At 39.3% G+C, this 20,881-nt stretch overlaps 1 protein-coding gene across 1 annotated transcript in view; it reads right to left on the bottom strand.

The window, feature by feature from the left end:
• The window catches only part of NMT2 (N-myristoyltransferase 2), a 35,720-nt gene that overhangs the window by 5,480 nt on the left and 9,359 nt on the right, over window positions 1-20,881 (bottom strand). The window contains exons 3-10 of the mRNA XM_071428925.1: window positions 16,292-16,436; window positions 12,153-12,271; window positions 11,965-12,056; window positions 11,742-11,858; window positions 11,018-11,188; window positions 9,706-9,814; window positions 6,121-6,291; window positions 3,771-3,938 (exon numbers count right to left, since the gene is read on the bottom strand). Of these exons, the coding sequence (XP_071285026.1) occupies window positions 3,771-3,938; window positions 6,121-6,291; window positions 9,706-9,814; window positions 11,018-11,188; window positions 11,742-11,858; window positions 11,965-12,056; window positions 12,153-12,271; window positions 16,292-16,436 (1,092 nt within the window). The remainder of the gene's footprint in view (window positions 1-3,770; window positions 3,939-6,120; window positions 6,292-9,705; window positions 9,815-11,017; window positions 11,189-11,741; window positions 11,859-11,964; window positions 12,057-12,152; window positions 12,272-16,291; window positions 16,437-20,881) is intronic.

Below are 20,881 nucleotides of genomic sequence, written 5' to 3'. Positions count from 1 at the left end.
CATATTAGGAAAAAGGGGGTTTGAAGAAAAAGAGCACTTAAACTCTTCATCAGGACTATTTAAAAGAAAGTTACAAAGCACAGACAGTGAGTTCAATAAGGCTTCCTGCTACCTTACACAAAGATCATTCTGTGTGCAGATGACACCATGCTAAGTTAAATGTGCTGTGAAAAACATGCAGAAATAAGACAATGAGGTGACAGTATTTGACATTTGGCATTGAAATTAAATTTTGAAATATTCCAAGTAAGTAACAGTAACAGCAATCTCAGAAGGCAGGAAAGGAAGTGGGGGAGGATAGAGATACAGTCTAGATACAAGCACATTAAGGTCTGCAATTAAACACTCCAAATTCAAACAAAACTCTACAGATGTAGTTTTAATTCAGTATCTAAATATCAGATTAGTTTCAGCTTAGGATCTTCTGAGAGGGATGAAAAGGTTTCTGTTCCAAGGTGCTTTCTCTGCAGCTCTGACAGATCACTTAACCAGACTCAGAAGAGAATTTCTTCCCTGTGTTCTAGATCTAGAAACTTTGTGTCAGCTTCAACAATAAAATATGCAGGGCTTTAGAGGGGTTTTCCTGATGCAAAATCTCACTGTCTCTCCATGCAGAATGCATAGAACCTAAGTTAACAACTCCAAATTTCGGGTTTTACTTTGAAGGTCAGGTGTTTTGTCCTGTAACAGCCAAACTAATTCTAAATTAATTTTATATAGTGTAATTTGAAGATAAAAATAAACATTAGCTGGCATGCAAAACCTTAAATCAATTTGCTGAGCTGAATTTGTATTTCCAAAACCCATGCTTTGGAGTTAAAGTACAGAAAGGAGACTGTGGTGGAGACTGTCCCCAGACAAGAGCCAAACACCCACACAGCCTTTGCTTTACTGCTCTCCCACAGGATGGGGAGAAAATAGAAGGAAGGTAAGAGGTCTTGTGAATTGAAATAATGACAGTTTAACAGAGAAGGCAAAAGCTGAAGGCACAAGGGAAGCAAAAAGAAGAATACATTCACTACTTCCCACTGCTAGACAGATGTCAAACCACTTCCTGGGAAGCAAGATCTCAGCATGCATAATGATTGTTAGGGAACATAAATGCTATCACTGGAAGCATCCTCCCTTCCTCCTCCTTTCCTTCAGCCTTTATTGTGGAGCAGAACATCTCTTTGGTTAGTTGGGGTCACCTGTCCTGTGACAGGTGTGTCCATGTCCCCTCCCAACTTCTTGTCCACCCTCAGCCTCCTCACTGCAGGGGACAGAGAAAGCCTTGAGGTTGTGCAAGCACTGCTCAGCAACAACCAAAACCCTGGTGTGTGATCAGCCCTGCTTCAGTGACAAAGAGCAGCACCATATGGGCTGCAAGGAGCAAAGTTAACTCCATCCCAGCCAGACTCACCATGTTTGTAAACAAAGGCTGTGAATAGGATGCATTATCATCTCTCCTCTGTTGCCTTACTCTCCTCATGTAAAACTCAACTGCCAGATCTGCAACTATAATTAGGCATCTAATGATGCATTACAGGCCCAGCAGGTACTTAAGAAATCCACAGGTGTCTAAATCCCAGTATTGCAAGGGATATAGGATGATCTGCTCAAAAGGGAAGAGCTGCATTTCACGTTGAGAGAGAAATGTATGCAGGGGAAGGTGCAAAGCCTTGGGGTCACACCATGGAACTGCCTCCTCACCTGTCCCACCATGGCCTAGAGAATGGCCAGACACACAGCCTAGAGAGTGGCCAGACACACAGCCTAGAGAGTGGCCAGACACACAGCCTAGAGAATGGCCAGACAGCCTAGAGAATGGCCAGACAGCCTAGAGAGTGGCCAGACACACAGCCTAGAGTGGCCAGACACACAGCCTAAAGAATGGACATACACACAGCCTAGAGAGTGGCCAGACACACAGCCTAGAGAATGGACATACACACAGCCTAGAGAGTGGCCAGACACACAGCCTAGAGAGTGGCCAGACACACAGCCTAGAGAGTGGCCAGACACACAGCCTAAAGAATGGCCAGACACACAGCCTAGAGAATGGACAGACACACAGCCTAGAGAATGGACAGACAGCCTAGAGAGTGGCCAGACACACAGCCTAGAGAGTGGCCAGACACACAGCCTAAAGAATGGACAGACACACAGCCTAGAGAATGGACAGACAGCCTAGAGAGTGGCCAGACACACAGCCTAGAGAGTGGCCAGACACACAGCCTAAAGAATGGCCAGACACACAGCCTAGAGAATGGACAGACACACAGCCTAAAGAATGGCCAGACACACAGCCTAGAGAGTGGCCAGACACACAGCCTAGAGAATGGACAGACACACAGCCTAAAGAATGGCCAGACACACAGCCTAGAGAATGGACAGACACACACCCTAAAGAATGGCCAGACACACAGCCTAGAGAGTGGCCAGACACACAGCCTAAAGAATGGACAGACACACAGCCTAGAGAGTGGCCAGACACACAGCCTAGAGAATGGCCAGACACACAGCCTAAAGAATGGACAGACACACAGCTCCCTGTGCCACACTTCTAACCCAGACCAACCTTTTTCCACCTTGACTTTTAAGAATAATTACCAGTATTTTCAGTCACTTCTGAAAATAATACTGGCTTCTCAAAGTCTGTCTCTGAACTTCCTTTTGGATCACTCTGGAGCCTGAACAACAATATTTCCCATAACCATCCAGGGATTTTTCCCTGACATACAGTTACTGAACTGCTTCTAGGTTAACAAGCCTCAGCAAGCAGTTCCCATCACAGATGGCAGCTCAGCTGCTGTGCTGCTTGAACGTGGCTGGGACAGACAGGCTGAAGATTGTGTGGCTGCTTTGATGCAGCCTGAAGTCTGAATACAGACAGTCTCTGCAGACCATCACTGGCTTCATCCAGAACCAGCACAGAAACCTCTGTGGCAGGTGCAGGCAGCTTGGAGCACTCCCAGGAGGCTCTAACACCACCAGCAGTGCAGGAGGGAGGAGCAGAAAACATTCCTGTGTCTGCAGCCTGCTGGGAATGGTGGCAGAGTGGGTGCTATGGACCACAGGAAGCCTGTGCAGTGCTTTGAACCACCCAGGGCAAACAGGTCTGTGCAAATTCAGAGTGCTGGCATGTGCCACTGGTGTTAGCACTGTACTCCCATGAAACCACAGTCACTAAGAGCTGAGAAATAGCTTTTCATTAGACAGTACTAAACTCTCAAAATTCTTCTGTTTAAGAAGAAATTTATAGTCTTTTCCCTTCCATTCAACCAAGCATCTATCAGTATAATTCCATACCTAAGTGTATGCTTAAAAGCTACACCATGACATCATCTACAGAGCTTTACATGGAGCAATGACAACATGATAAAGCTCACATAAATAAATTTCTAAATTTTTTAGGAACAAAAAATAATCTAAAAAAGCAAAATGTATTTGGTAGCGCATATGAATTTATCTCCAAGGGAAATTATTTTAGTGATACTTTTCATTCCTCTGATACTTAGTAACTATGGTCATCAGTGTGCTCTTGGGTGTATCCACAGTTCAAGCTAATGAAAATATTATGCATTTGTCATTCCCCAGCATCACTCAGAGTAAAAAGGAAAAACAAGCATACTGCTTTATATTTTGATGTATATATTGTATATGTCTCATCAACTGCACTCTGTGCTGTAAATGCACTGGCATGGATAAATTACTCCAGTTCTTACCTTGCCACTATTCCTAGGAATACTTTTGTGAATGAAGCAGAAAAAAACCAACCTACAACTTACCAATTTAGCTATAATGAGTGCATCATTCATTAAGTCCAACAGGGGAGTCTCTGTATGAATATTGTAAAAGGAATAGGCAGCTTTGAGGCTTTTATGAACAGGATGATGCATCACTGTTGAAGGTAATGTGTAGAAACTGAGGAAGTCTGTTAAAATACCATTTGAACCCTATAGGAAACCAAAACAAAAAAGTCCATTAATAAGTAATCAGTTACTGGTTAGGCTGATGTGACAGTTCTACCAAAAGCAATAAATGCAGCAAGGTTTGAGTACTGTAAGTACTATGGCATAGCAGCTAGTCTTAGCTAAGAGGAAACTAACATTTAGATTTTTCTAGTCTATTACACCACTAACATTCTGACAAACAATTGTCAAAACAGTCGTTTTCTATGGGCAAAGCTAACAAAGCACACTTCCACTGAAAGTATCAAAGTTTTTTTCTGACTGAACTCATTTTTAATAAAATATCCTTAAAATATTATAGATATTTTAAAAACCTGATGACATTCACATCAAAGAATATTTTTCTCATCTTTCTAAAAACAGAGAAAAAATCTACTGTGCTGGTATACAAAGCATATTAGTAAAAACTCCCCAGAGTATCTCCAAGAAAATAAGGTAAAGGAGACACACAAATACTTCTTGCTTGTTTGCTTTACTTTTGAATGACTAGTAACCACTAATTAGAGTTTAATGAAGGACCTCAGATGGCTCCTTAAATTAATAGTACTTCTACAGTAAAATGTAAAGCAATTGAACCTACCACATGCAAAAAAGCTTTTGTCTTAGAGCAGGTACAGATTCTGTAGTAGAGTAATACTAACTACAAGGAACAGAAAAGTTATTGAGTCACTCACTAAATTCAGTAAGGATGACAAAAATATTAACTCATAAATTATACAGAGTATTTTAAGGTCTTAGATCTGCACATTACAAAGATGACTTAAAAGTCTGATAGTAGCTTCTCCAGGTGTTAAAAAGATTTTAAGCACTAACAAACCTACATTTTGTGTAGTAAAAAAAATAGCTCAAGAGACAGCATAAATCAAGTATGTGAAGACTGTGCTGTTTAGTTAATGTGGCACTGTTAATGTCACATTCATGCTAATCCTGGTGCTTGTGAACTCTCCTGTAGGCTTCAATTCACAAAGCAAGCCAAAAACCAACTCAGGGAGCAGGGCAGAGGGCAGGGAGAAGAGGGACTGGAGAAAGAAGGTAGGACTATAAATTGGACCATGGAAAAGTCCAGTGAGCACTAGACTCACTACAAAGCAGAAAGCTAAATTTGGATCATAAAAACTGATGAGCAGGACCACTCATCTCCAGCAGCTCTAGGTTCCCTAATTCAGCTGAGGCTCCTGCACAAATTCAGTTTACCATGTGGGAACACTGAGCTTCACAACCTAGGGCTTTTCTGAGGAGAATGTTTAGGGATGTTAGTCCTGATCATTTGAAAATAACATTATCACTTTAAGCTAAGTAATACACTGTCTAAATATGCTGTATACAACTGATTTTATATGGACTCAAAGAGAAGGGTGTATCTTTCCACTAGCTTTACTGCACCTATTCCAAACATGTCTGGGAGATTTACAATTCACATGCACTCCTATTCCTGCACTCCTTATTTTGAGAGAAGCATTATGACCAACTCTCTGGAGGGTGGGGGTGCTAGATGTGTATGTATGTATATATATATATATATATATATTCATATATACACTAATTCATACGCATTTGTACACACATTCTTTTACTGGAAAAAACCACACTTTACCAATGTGTAAAAAAAAGCAAACCATCAAAAAAACATAATTCCCCCAGCAGGTGCCTCTAAAATTAGTTTTTTTAAAACAGAATTTTGTAATGGTGTATGGCAGAAACGTGTACACCTGGGAGAATGATAGCCAATCCAAACCAAATCCTTATCTCAGTCATGGCATACTTCTTCCTTTTTTCTAGAAAAGAAGGTTTGAAGACCACTGCTTAGTATTATGTCATACCTCTGCAAAAAAGAATCAGGAAATGCAGGTGGAAAAGTTGATCTCAAAATATGCAGGGTTCTTGTCAAGATAGTGATGTTTTGATATTTCAGAATTCTTCTTTAAGATATTCTATTATAAGAGCACTGCAGTTTATCACAGGCAAACATTTTCTTATTAAGAGAATGTAATACAAAGAACAAAGCTTGTAGTTGTGGTATCAAATTCTACCTATAACACACATATTTCATACTGCCTGCACTTCAAGAACTTGATGCTGATATGAACTACTGTCTGGCACTCTGGGTGCAGAGTGCTCTGAACTACTGAGGGACACTCACATTAATATATGTTAGTGCATATTTTACCTCTACCACATAAGTGTCAATAATATGATCCCGAGGCAGGAACCAGTGGGCCACCTCTTCTTCATCCATCACAGGAGCAAGATTAAACTGTTTCAAGTAAGTATTGATTAATTCTTGTACTGCTTTAGTATCTTTTTGTTCCATTGGTCTCAAACCTGAAGTCTTTGTGGCCTTAGTGAAAAAAAGAAAAATAAATGTTAGGATGTTAAAAGGAAAACTGCACACACAGCAAAGGCTGAAAGTAGGTTGCAGAGTCACTCCACTTGCTATAATGCATTCATTATTAGCCTACTTTATCCCAGCCACCTAATTCATTATGCTATTTTACACACAGCTTTCAATCAGAATTCCCTCTCTTCTAATTATTGGGACAGTCTGGGGCACTTCAATCTTTTAATTTCATTATTGAAACAGCTTCATTTCTCCAGAGAAAGACATACCATCACCAACTGCCTACACTTTGTGCCGTTTGTATTTTTATTTTTTTTTTTAGGTTAATCTATTTCTTATCTTCTTCTAAACTACATGTGGCCCAGACATGGAAACAAAACAAAGAAACTTACATATCAGAAGTTATTTGAAGACAACACCACATGCAATTCAAACTTTTGGAAATCACAGTTAAAATCAATGTCAGCTGATTAAGTTTAATTATAAATTATTTAACAAAAAAGATTCTACCTTTTTTTAGCACTTGTAAACTTCCTTGCTAACAACCTTCTACACAGGCACAACTGCTATTCTGGTAACAAGAAAGCTTCTCATAACTTACAGCTGTCTGAAATTAAAACCTATTTTAACAAATATTTTTCTGACTTTAAACATCAAAAAAGGAAAGAATTACTTTCTAGTATTATGCAATTATTGTTTAAACAAGCAAAAGTGATTAAAGTTTTCCTCCCATCTTTTGCCAGCCTTCCTGGATAATTCCTTTTGGGGAGGCTAATGCTTGCTCTCTTCAGTGCTCATTTATCCTGCCTCCTCTGTCTGAGCTCCATACTTGGGCACGTACCACATTAATCATAGCAAAGTAAAAGGCAAGAGCAGCCAGGTAGACACTTGATTACTGGAAGCCTGCAATGAGTGTAGCTGATTAGGCTTGGCCCAAAAGGCATTATTCTGGGGGAGATGTTTATTCCTGCACTCTGGGAGTCAGCAGCCAGATGAGAAATCAAGGCACATTTAGCCACAGCTCTGGCCTATGTATTACATTTCAGTCCTCCTGCTTTTCTAGGCAGCCTGGGACTATATTTTGACTCCACAACAGCACATCAGCTGTATTTTTAAATGCTCTCATTCCAGAAGGGTGTACACTTGACACATACAGGAAGGATGGAGGAAAAGCAGCTGAGGTGGAAGATCTTTTTCCCCCCAGTAATGCTCAGAATCACCACCAGTAAGTGACTATTTGCAATCCCAGAGGTGAGGGGAAGTGTACAGAACTGTGCTAAAATTTGTTTCTCTGGGCACGTAATCATGCATCAGGATCTCAGCATCAGGATCTCAGCTGGCCAGGAAAAGACAACAGAGACAAACATACTCCTGTCCTGACTTTAAATACTGACAAATTTTACTTCTTCCAGAAAAGTCCTTGCTCAAGAGATCAAACACTTAGGAAAAAAACACTTCTTTTTTTATCTATAGGTACATGCACAGCCTTTAGGGAGGGTGATATTTATTAATTACAGTATTTATTACACCTGAAAACATTTTTAATTCAGGCTGTTCAAGTGATTAGGAATGATTAATTCTCTTAAAGGGAGATGAGCTCCTAGTGGCAATGATATTCCAAGGACATTAAGAAAAGAGGTTAAAATGCAAGAAACAGTGTTTGGTGCTGAGGGACAGGATAGCATGGACTGAATGGACAAATTTGTTTGACAGTAGTGTTTATAACTGCCTGAAACTGAGGAGAAAAACCCTCAACAGCACTTAATCCCTTTCTCAGGAAAAAAAAAGCCTCCAAATAAGCCCAAAGCACAAGACCTAAAGAGAAAACATCAGAATAAAGATTAAATCTTTATTTTCCACTGAGAAGCTCCCAAATCCAACCTAAAAATAACAAATTCTGAGGTGTATGAACTCCTACATCACTTAGTTTTAAAAGCTGATTTTGAGAACAACTATTTTCTATTTGCACTTCTATGTACAGTGTATGTTTGCCTTAGCTATATTTTATAGATGAGATAATGATATATTACTTACTTTCCAAAATTCACTTCTCTGTCAAAACTTGGTTTTATGATAAAGGAAAATGATCAGGATACAACTGCTATTTCCAACGATTCTCTGTAGTTATACCTTTGGAGCTATGAGTAAGATCCTTATGTTTTAATCACTTCCTCAGTTGTTTCCATAAGCAATGTTACTAGAGCTGCCACCAAAACCTACACTTGAAATTGTAAATTACACTCCTCAGCCTGTTAAAAATGCCTTCAAGATTTGATGGCAGCTATATTTAGCTGCCCAAGATTAAAACCCAATTAATTTGGTTCTGAGTGCTGCCCTGCACACAAGGGAGAAGCTGCGAGTGCAGCACAGGTGGCGGCAGGCGGAGCAGGAAACGAGGCTCTCCCATAGCAGCGGGAGCATGGATCAAGGCATGGCACGTGCTTTATTCCAAGGGCTGCCCAGCCTCCTGCTCAGATCTCTGAGCAAGTCAAAGATAGCAACAGAAACAATTCTCCAAAATCAGATCAATCAGTATAAATACTGTGAGTGAGGAAATAAGGTATTGGTTTTAACTAAAAGAGAGGGTTTGTTTAAGTAAAGAGAGGTTTATTGATAAGGTACAGGTAAGGGATACTCTGCAATCTCTTCAAAAAAGGTGGCTTTTACAAGCAAATAAATTGTTTTCAGCCATACAGCTCAGACTAAATTCTACAGGCTATTAATTACAGCAATGAGATTTTTAACAGTACATAGCATTTACAGTGACTTGCCCTGTCATGGAAAGGCACCCTAAGGCTTTTTGCAAGTTTAACTATTAGCTGAAAACATAAGGAAAAAAAAACCATTTACTAACCTAGCTATGCCAGAATACTTGCTTTTTACTAGACCATGCAAACTAACAGTGCACAACATTCTGAAGTGGCTTTTACTGAGCTTGCTCAATGCAAAACAACACTCTCTGACAGTACAGAAAAAATGTGAATTAGAGTGGAATCAACAATACACTTGTATCAGCCAAGTTGCTGATGGACTTCTCTGAGAATGTTAAGACATGAACTGCTGATTTTCTGTTCCAGTAATCTCTTATCAGATTAAACATACCAAGAATAGTCTTATGCATCTTCAACTCAATCCCACATGTTTGTGAAGTCAAGCTTTCTGGGTTTTTTTTTTTCCTTTGTTTAAGGATTTTAGGTTAAAATTTGTATTTTCTCCATAGAGATCCAGATTTCCAGCAATAGTCTCTTCTGTTTAGTATAGCCCTTAAGGTCCTTTTCATCAATCAGAGATTATTTTTTAATGTCCTGCATGCACTGCCTTTATACAGAAAAGCCTGTGCTGTCAGAGACAGATGGAAGGTTATTTTGGGCCTCACAATAACTGTGGGGATTCTCTAGAAGTCATACTGCTTACATCAGGAAGTCTGTAGAGCTTCATTGTTCTTTGTAGAGTCATGTTTCTACTCAAATGTGAAAATTTCACCTCCACCAATTTTCTGGGATTTAGTGATCGATGCCAATACCTGGAAATACAACCAAATCACAAATTTAAATAGTATTTAAAGTGTCAGTGTCACTTGCATCCATTGCCCTGCTTTCTTGCTTCCTCCTTTTCAACGCTCCAAATTTATTTCTAAGCAAGCCTGTACTATATCTATAAGAAGGCTGATTAACAAAAAAAAAAAAAAAAAAAAAAAAAAAAAAAAAAAAAAAAAAAAAAAAAAAAAAATTAAAGAAAAGCTATATCCACGTCATAGGTTTTAAAACAAGCCTGCTATCACAGTATTTTCAATCTAAGCAAATGCTTTTTGATACAGAATGAATAAGCACAGGGCTAAACATTTTAGCATTTGTCACAGCCCTGAAAAACTCTCCATACATACATAGCAACATTTATTTCTTGTGCAGACAGGGCCCTCTGCCCATGTCTGAGCATTTTTTTGAAGGAGCTCCCCCTTTCCTGGGAGGTCATTGTGCAACAGAGCATCTCTGGTTATTCTAACACAGCAAAGCTTTTTATTTCCCACCCTCATCACTCCTTACAGAAACGTACAGGATCTTTGGTGTTGATAGGTACAAAACAATTTCAAATCAAAAGGAAATCTGTCCTCCAGAAGTCTAAACAGCTGGACTAAAAGTGCAGGAACTGAACTTTTCCAAGTCGAAATAAAATCCGTTCCAAGCAAATGAAATTATATTTGACTGTAACTCTTCCCACATGGTAGTGTTCCTGTATTTATCAAGTGCCAATAAAGTCCTCCTTTGTCCAGGAAAGATGAAAGTATTTCAAAAAAGCAAATCATACAATTACCAGAAATGCTCTGCCATCTCTGGCAAGCAACCAGGTTAACAGGGAAGTGTCCCAGTAAAGACACAGGCCACTTGAAAAACACAGGTATACAATGTTGTCATTGCTAGCAGGGCTGCCAGCAGAAGGTCAACAGAAACATCTGTTAGTCTATTTAAAGTATGCTAAACAAACCACAAATTAAATTTTAGTCCGAGAAGCTGTTTTATCCGGGGCACTGGGAGGGAAGAGGGGATAAAAAACCCCAACACCAAAAAAAACCAACAGTGACAAACACTCAGGCCTTCAGGTTAGTCAAGGCCACAACATTTAATAGCTTTGAATTTTATGCTTTTACTGGTTTTAGACAACTGCATTAAATTTTCCTAAAAATTACTGTTATATGAGCCAATAATATTAAGAACATCACCTAGGTTACCTGCAAGTGGCCACAGGTTTGGGAAGTACCACCCCAGCAGTGTAAACAGCCTGAAAAATTCCTTCCAAGTTTACTCTTCTGGTTATTTCTCGAATCAATACAGGTGCCACCCGTTTAGACCTCAGTTTCTTATGGACACACAGAAAATTGATTTCTACCATTTTCTTCACACTAAAAAGACATTAAGTAGTGGAAAAATTAAAGAGAGTTACACACTGCATGTTTTTATTTTTATAATTACAATTTTCCATACCGTGACAGAAGAATTTGAAGTTAAATAAACTTGTCTGTGACAAAGTACATCTGCAACGAACACTAATCTGTGCCTATGTGTCTGCAGTGACAAACTGCAATATGCAACCTATCTCTAAGAGGTTTGCAATACTCCTTTACCAGAGCTCTATCAAGACTTAACTGATTGCTTTACTTTAAGATGCAGTATAGCATCCAAGCAATGCTATGTGGAGTCACAATGCTTTATGTTTGTCGGTGTACGAAGACTTGGCCAAGAAGCCCAGCTGATCAACTAGAAATGCTTTTCAGCAGGTCAGAAAACTGTATGGCATTATCTGTATCATCCATCACTAGAAAAATTCCTTAAATAAACATTGCTGCTCTTCACCTTGTTCTCTCTTTTTAAGTTCTCTAAAGCAATGGATACCAGTTCAAGGTTTGTTTTGTGGCATTATTCTTTAACAAATACAAAAGTACTGGTGCATTTTACCTGTCATAAATACGAATATTTGCAGGGATGGCACTTATGAATCCTACCAGCTTTTTGTTTGAAGACACTCTAACCCCACAGTGCCACTGCGGTAACCAGCCCGGAGGACGCAATGCCCTAGAATTGATGACAGAAATAATTACAAATTACTGCCTAAGAAGATGTAATAAAAACACCCTTCACTGCACTCCAGCCAGAACAAAATGTGGAACTTGCTACTCACCACAGAAGAAATTCAGGTGAATAATCAAACCTAAACATATTATCATCATCTTCTACGTAATTCTCATTTAATAGTGTGTATAACTCCTTCAGCTGAAAACATACACAAAAAAATCCAAAGACTTATCCACATATGAATCAGAAAAAACTTGAATTATTTTAGATACATATAAAAATTGTTCTACTTACAACTTCAGCATTGCTAAGATCCAATGTGTCCCACATAAAACCTTGTGGCAAAGAATATGGCTCTAGGCGGACATTGTCCTTATCTGGTTCAATTGCACCATGTGAAGTTATGACTTCATCTTTTGAGGGAGGAGGAGAGAAAAAAAAACAAACAAACCAAAAAACTGTTACATTGCTAGCTTTCCTGATAGTTCTGTAACTACATTTAATTCACATCATGTATTTCCTCATAATTATGTAAATGGAACAAGAAGCTTTTTAAAAATGCTGAAAAAATTAGTATTATTAGTTTACACTACTTCTCATTCTCCTAGACCACATTCAGACTAATGACTGTCTCATCATAATATTTAGAGATATGCACAGAACCACTCCATCTCAACTGATACCCTGCATTTCATAACACAAGAGGCAATAACTTATCAGCACAGCATTTAGCCAGCCATGAGCTCCACAGCCTCATCATGAGAACATGTACTCACAGCTAGCAAGCTATGGCTCAGATCCTGTTTACTGCTGACTTGAACAGACCTGAACTCAACAGGATTACTCAGGAGCAGTGACATAGCAAAGTGAGGGCATTGCAGAGATACTGCTGGTATGTGAAATGAATTCCTAAAATCCTACTTGAAGGCATGCTTTCTTCTCCTCCCTTACTTTACAGCACCAGTCTTCAGCTAATAAACTGCAGCTGTTCCTCTTCTAAGGAGCAGCACCTACCAAATCATAGAAATTGGGAAAGACCTGTAAGATCAGTCCAATCACTAACCTTACACTGCCAAGCCCACCACTAAACCATGTCCCTAGCCATCATATTTACATATCTTTTAAATGTCTCCAGGGATGGGGACCCCACTACTTCCCGAGGGAGCCTCTTCCAATTCTCAGCCATCCTTCAGTGAACAGATTTTTCCTAACATCCCATCTAAATCTCCTCTGGCACAGCTCCCCTTGAGGTAGTTTCTCCTTGTCCTAGCACTCATTAGCTGTGAGAGAAGGCTGACCCCCAGATGGCCACAACCTCATTTCAGGTAGTTGTAAAGTGATAAGGCCTCCCCTGAGCCTCCTTTTCTCCAGGCTAAACAACCCCAGCTCCTTCAGCCACTCCTCATCAGACTTGTGTTCCAGACCCTTCACCAGGTTTGTAGTCCCCCCCTGGACTCAGTCCAGCACCTCATTGTCTTTCTTGTAGCATTGTCCTTTAAGTCAGATTACGCTGTCAGGCTTTGGACCTCCTGATTTTCTCCCTGCATAACCTCAGCATCCTTGCAGTCCCTTTGGTAGTGCATCTCTCCATCCATCCTTGGGCCTGCTCTATGATCTCAGGAGTTCCCAGTAAGCCTTGACCAAACCAGCTGGGCAGTGAAATGTCCCTTGACTGTTAACAGGAGCTCCTGCACAGTAAAGGTGGGAGTGACACTGACTGTATCAGGATCATCATTTGCCTGAACAAGGTGGGGAACAAGGGATAATCAGTTATTTCCTAATAATCAGCTATTCCCTGACAGCTTTGAAACACCATTTACCTGAACCGTAGCCCAAGTGAAATGGTACCATTGTTACTGGATGGGATTTTTCGGCTTTTTGTTTTCAAAAAGCAGTTACCAACGTGGGTTACCACCATGAGGGAAACTTACTGATGATTAAAGCCAGTTATTTGGCAATCCTATGAAGAGTGGTCCTAAGTGAGGCCCTTTACAGTGCCCTGGACCACAGTGGGCTGCACCAGCTCCTCCCTCTGAGAGGGATGTCTTTTATGCTCTGAAGACTTGCTGAGCACGAGGCCTACACTGACACCCTCCACTCCTCAAAGCTCAACCCCTGCCTGCTGAGAAATGCAAGGGACTCAATGTATGTCACTGGGCTCAAGGGGAATTTTTAACAGGCACCTTTGAACACAGTAGCACGTAAACAACTCTGTGCCTGTGTGCAATGTGAGTTGCGTATAGTAGGAATGCTGTTATCTAGAATCTAGATTTAAGAATCTATAATTAAGTCACTTTTATAATTGTAGTAAATCCTATGTACGCTGAAGTCCTGATGAGAACAATGGCTAGTGATTGTGAGACTTCTGCCAGATGTTTAAAGAATATTTCATTTGCCTCTTAATCCTGGCTGGGAGGTCTAGAACTGACTCACAACATGGTATCTGCCCTGTTGGCCTTCCCTCTGATTCTTACCTGTAAACACTCAACCTCATTGTCAGCCATCATCAAACTAGACAGTCAATTTTCCTTTGAGTATGAATTTTTCCATATGATTCACAATCCTGACTAATATTTATGGCCTGCCATTCAGGTTTGAAGGTCATAATTATTAGCATTTTTAAGCAAACTCTGAAAAGTACCAACAGCCCAAATATTACTGTCACTAAATGGCAGGTTTGGCATAACTAAAGACCTATTGCTAATATTTTTAACTTGAAGCCCAAAGGATTCTGAAGTGAGTTTAATGCAAAGATCTCTACAACATTTTCTTGAATTGTTAAATTATTTTTTCCACCTAAACACACAAAGCATATCAACTAGTGATGACTTCCCAATCTGTTAATTCAGCATATAAAGAAAAGCCTAAAAAATCTGTAGGATTAAGAAGAAATTCATAGAGACTGTTGGACAAAACCTCACTGACCAAATTCAATGAAACATATTTCTACTGAACACCACTAACAAATCATTTTCTGAGCCACTGTTTAGGCCATTTTAGACTGGCAATTGACAGACTCTCCCCACTAAGTGCTGTAAGATACATTGCTTAGCCTGAACTGAACTCCTGGCACTACTGCACAGACACTGAACTAGCTCTGGAAAACCTTGATTATGGCTAGAGCCTTTTTTGATTTACCCTTTAACTTATTTTGGCTAGGGTCTTTCTCCACTTAGGCTGGATTCCTGGTGATGATTACTACCATTACTTTATGCAGGTATTTGGATAGAGTTTGTATAGAGAAAAGCCATGGCAGGTCAATTCAATTCAATTCAATTCAATTCAATTCAATTCAATCCAGAGGAAAATACTGTATCCAGGGACTCTACTCAGGACTTCTCTATGCAAGAAAAGTCAGGAAGAAATGAGATTGCTGCATATTAACCTATAGCCATGGATTAATGTGAAAAGCTGTCTGTGGAGGAGAATGAGCAGAGTGCTCCTGTGCTTTAGACTCTACCTTATTTCTGCTTATTCTATACCAGTCTCCAGTGCAATGGAGAGAAACCTGCAGGACAGAGCAGCACCAGCTACTGGTTTTACCTGTAGGGACCCCAAGGTATGTTCACACTGAAAAGCTGTAATTGCTTCTCTTGAAGATAATGAAAGCAGAAAAAGAAGGTTCAGAAAGCAACACAGAAAACACAAGACAGTCAGCAACTACTTCCTCCAACAATGAGAAGATTTACCAACTGCGTTATCAGGGATCAGATCAATATAAAAATAATTTGTCAAATTCATTATAAATTTAAAGACAAGGAGAGATCACCTCATCATCTCACTTGGAATCAAGAACAGAGAACAGAATCTGAGAAAGCTTATCTTCAAAGTAGTGTACATTGTGGAGGAGAACATGAACACACAGCAGAGAAAGAGTTTGTGTATCAGACAAGTGCCACTGTCTATTTAAAGCTGTATGAAAACAGTGCTACCTATGGCAGGAGAGTCATTACTTCTGTGATAGCAAATCCATTTATTGAAAAAAAATTAGGGAAATCCAAATAAATAAATAAATAAAACAAATACTACTAATAAAAAATTTAATGTTTACTCTTTGTCACCACTTAAGAGTTCTTACTTCTCCTAAAGTGAAAAAGACTTCTATGTTCTATTGTTCAATATTTCAGACCTAAAATACACAAAAGAATGCTATTTCAATAGTTTCCCATTTTTACAGAGGACATCAGAATGAGACTTATTAACACTGTATCTTGCATATTATCTGTGGGGAAGACAACCACTTCCCTGGAAAACATCAAGAACTCCACATAAACTAAATATCAAGAATTGCACATAAACACACACAAAAGACTAAGGATCCCTACCACAGAGTCCAACTTCATACCCGTTTTAGAGAACATGTCACAGTGCTAGCACAACATTTCTCTAATGATCATAAGACAGCTCTTTCACACAGATCCGGTCAAACTTACTAAGTTTAGGTACAGGTTGTGTATCCCAAAACTGGTATTTACGTTTGGCAGCCTCATCAATATTCTTTGCTGGGCCTTGGCATGCAGAGAGCAGCTCCATTGCTCTCTGGATGTCTTGAAGCTTCTGCATTGGAATGGCTGGGTTCTGCACAAATAGACAAACAGAACAAGAAGCTTATTGAGTACATTTACTTCATGAATAGCTGTACAAACATGTTAATTTCTTTTACTGTTACCTATTCTCACAGGCACTCTTCTCATCATGGTTAGTTTAGGTACAATGTTTGTAGACAGGAGGGTGGAAAAAAGTTAGGTGGGCAACAGGTAAACAAAACAGTTGTCAGCAGTACTTGCATTTAACCAAGAAACATCAACATTTTTAACACAAATACGGCAGCATTAAGACAGGATACTGTATCACAATAAAAAATGCCTCCCTGTTCCCCTGGTAAAACACAATAAAATACCAAAAAAGGGTCAGTTTAAGTATTTAACAATAAAGGTACCATTGGTACACATGGAGTTTTTTGATCACTCTGAGTAAATGTAACAGGAATAAGAATTTTTCCTGCAAAGGACAGTACAGCAGAATAATGGTAACAGGCCTCTAAATCTAAAGGGATTTTTCCCTCTCTCTTTTTAAATCTCTTTGTTTTGTTATCTTCCTAGTGGTAAGTCCTGTTCTGAGGCATACCAACAGCATGCTTGTGCTCAGGTTTCCCCAGACTGCAGTGCAATAATGCATCTGAAAGAAGTCTCAAATGTACTGGAAAATTGTAAGCAATTCTGCACAGAGATTTCAAGCCAGACTGTTCGGTTTTGGTTTTGTTTTTTTTTTTTTAACTGAATGGCAAAGGACTACTATTTCCATATTTCACTTTCTTTCTAGGATTCATACATTGAAAAACCACCATAAAATAAATGTAATAATGAAGGTAAAGCTTAATTTGGGTGATCAGCCTCTGGTATCCTCAATCACAAAAAGAGCAAAACTTTGTGCCTGGAGCTCAAGCAGTCCATCATTTACTATTTATAATAAACACTTTTATTATCTAAATTAATGAAACAAAATGCCTAATGTTTAAGTATTGCAAATTTCACCTTAAACACCTGTCAGCTGAGTAATTATGTGAATTATGTGAATTAAACATGTGAATTAACATGTCTATACACTTTAGAACAACACTGTTCCAGCCTAAAAAGCCCACCTTATTTCTAGATTAGATAACAGAGGCATAAGTTACTAATGCCACTAGATAAATTCTGAAATCTCATCAGTACATCATGAAATCATACATAAATGCTGACACACAGTAATTTATTCTGTATATTTATTTAAAGTCTATAATATCTCTTCTACATTAAAAAAGCAGAAAATCAAAAAAAAAAAAGTTCCTAAGAAAGATCTTGCTAACATAACAATAAGTAAGAAATTAATGTTGAGGTACTAAATAGACCATGGGTAGGGATATCAGGAGGAATTCCTTTCACTTCAAAACAGTCAGAGATTGGCCTGACTAAGAAGTTTACTTTTAACACTTTTTGTTTTCCTTCAGTAGAAAGCAAGGAAAACCTACACAGAACTTCACATTAAATAGAAAAACAAAAACCAGCTCTTTTGTTTAATTTCAGTTTAGGGCAAATATCTCTTCACAGCACAAGACAGCCCTGTTGTACAACGGGGCTGAGGTAGGAAATGGTGGTTTTGCCTCAGTTTTGTTGATGACCTCAGGCCTTGGATGTCCCTGTGCACTGCAGCAGTCTGAGAGAAAGCTGGGGACTGTTGAGCAAACTAATCATGCTTAGGTCCCTGAAAACAGACCAAATGCATGTAAGGATGCTAAGGGAGCTGGCTGATGTTAGTGCAACTAACATCTATTAAGTTTAAAATAGGAATTGGTGGAAGTTTCCTATAAATGGATAAAGGGGAATGTCATACCCATTTCCAGGAATGCAAGGGGGAGGACTCAGGGGTTAACACTGTTTAATGATCTGGACTTGCCAAAGAGTACTTTCTCTGCAAGTGCACAGATGATACCTAGAAGAAGAATTTCTAGAATTGTTGATATGCTGAACCACAGAGCAGCTATTCAAAGCTACTGACAAGCTGGAAAAAGAAACTTAATCAAGTTTGACAAAGGCAAATACAAAGTCCTCCATCTAGGATAGAAAAACCCATGCAAAGGCAGAGGCCAGCATGGACTGGCTAAGAAGCAGCTTGCAGAAAAGAATTTGGAGGTTCAGGTGAGCAGAGACTGGACATGAGCCAGCAGATTGCTGGCCAGCAAAGGACAGCTGCATATTGGTAGTACCAGTAAGATTGGCCAGGGAGTCTTCCCCTTCATCTGGCATCCCTGAGGTCACACCTTACAGTCTGGGGTTCTCCATTACAAGGAGAAGGAGAACATTAACAGACTGTTACGAGTTCTCTGGAGGGCACCAAGATAAATGGGGGCTGAGGCACATCACACACAAGGAGAAGAGGATGAGAGACCTTGGTTTGTACAGCCTTAAAAATAGAAAGTTGAGGGAGTAGGAGAAATCTTATTACTGCCTAATGGGAGGGTATAAAGAAAGCTGAGCCAAATCTTTTCAGAGGAACAGAGTGATAGGACAAGAAACAAAGGAGACAAATTGCAAACCAGCAAAATCCATTTAGATATAAAGAATAACTTTTTTTTTTTTAAACTGAAAACTGTAGTCAAACACTGGAAAAAGTTACCCACAAAGATTGTGGAGTCTCCATCCTTGGACACCAAGCAACCTGATCTAGGCCTGAGCAACCTGATCTAGCTGGACTTGCTCTAGGCAGCAGGTTGGTCAAAAAACCTTCAGATGTCCCTTCCAATCTATTATTCTGTGACTAGGCTGTGTAGGCCACCAGTGGCTACAATAATGACTGATGAGACTGCAGATATGGCAAGGTTTCTTTGTGTCAGTGTGGACAGCCTAAATCACTGGAACTTGTAATAGGGAGAGATGGAAGTCTTGTGAGATGGGCAGTGAAGTCTCCTCAAAGTCACTGTAAGCATACAATGCTAACAATCCTCTACTGCTATGACTGCACTCACACCAGAGTTCAAAAGGTCTCCTATCACTACCATCACATATGAAGAAGGCAGAAGCCAAGGAGACTCACTGTTCTGCTTTACTCATCTCCAGACTGACAGATCTGTTCACAAACTCACATGAACTCCAAATACTTTTTCAAAATCCTTTTCAATGAGCCCCACTGAGTTCTGCCTGATGATCTTGCATATAGTCTCTTAGAGGTAAGGTCAGCAATGTCATTCTCCTCTAAAATATATTCTTTTCAACCAAGAGCAAGCAAACACTAGAAGCCTGTTTTCTGTATTAAATTTCATACAGCACATGAATAAAAAATTTAAGTATTACTTGAGTAGCAGACAAAATAAATATACTTTTCCACACAGATCCAGATCAGCAGTCTAAGATGCTTTCAAAAAATCTGTAACAGAATAGTTGTCTAAGACAGACCTGCAACACAGCAGAGAAGGCAAAATAACCCCCCAGGCAATGTTGATGCATTTGTAACTAGAGAAAAGTGGAAGCCATAAAAGAAGAGTAAAGTGGTTTAGCTGCCTAGAGCTTGAAAGAAAATCTTATATAAGACCTTTTTCTTTATGCCAATAAAATAGAAACTTTTGTGAGATTACTAATGAACCAACTAAACTTGTGTCAGTAAAATAATCATGAACAGTGCCATTCTAAGCACACAACTTGGAACAAGAATAGCCTTCCACGTTTGCACCACCCATCACATCAGAGAAATGGTGTGCAACACAGAGAGGTGCAGGAGTAAAATCTTGCACACAAATGCAAAAAACTATGAAGTAGATTTCTTTTAATGCAATTAGAGGCAACACATGGAACTTTTTTTGTGGACCAACACACTTGGTCAGCAGCAAATCAACGAACTCACGGGATACTATAACAATTAACTATGCCTTTATGTTAACACAAAAATTGACCTCACGCCAGTTGTAAGAGAGTGAGTTACTTGTGCATCCTTTGCCAACAGCCTTCCTGTATTAGCAGTTCATGCCATGTGTTACAGAAAGGCAGTATCAAAACATGTGGCAAAGTACTTAAGATCTCTCTACACATTATAAAGTGTCCCCTGTGCCAAATGTGCCCATGCAAAGCAATCAGGGTAACACAAAAATCTATCACTATCCTAATGAGCCAGAACACAATCTTTGTCCCCTAAAATTAGTTGGTAGCCCCAATGTACTTGTCAAATTTTATAGGACAAAGATTCCTGTTGATACAATTCTCCACAATAATCAGATAAAGCAAATATAACTACCTCAATATGCTCAACCGTACATAAACTTCCTTAGTTTTACAAACTTTAGTTCTTGCACTCAGATTTCTCTTGGGATAAAAGCTGTATGCTAAAAAGGCACAACACCATGTTATTCACTGCTCATTCAGAACATGATAGACAAAAGCACACACAGACAATGCTATTTTATCAGAAAATCCACAAGGACTGTACATTCCCACAAGCAATTTTGCATTCTTAATTATAGTGGAAGCCTTTCTGAAAGCAAAATGTTTCTTCAG

This window comes from Agelaius tricolor, unplaced genomic scaffold, assembly GCF_023055355.1.
Source record: "Agelaius tricolor isolate 1412-34295 unplaced genomic scaffold, bAgeTri1.0.p SCAF_6, whole genome shotgun sequence".
NCBI lineage: Eukaryota > Metazoa > Chordata > Aves > Passeriformes > Icteridae > Agelaius > Agelaius tricolor.
This window is presented reverse-complemented; position numbering and strand designations above follow the sequence as displayed.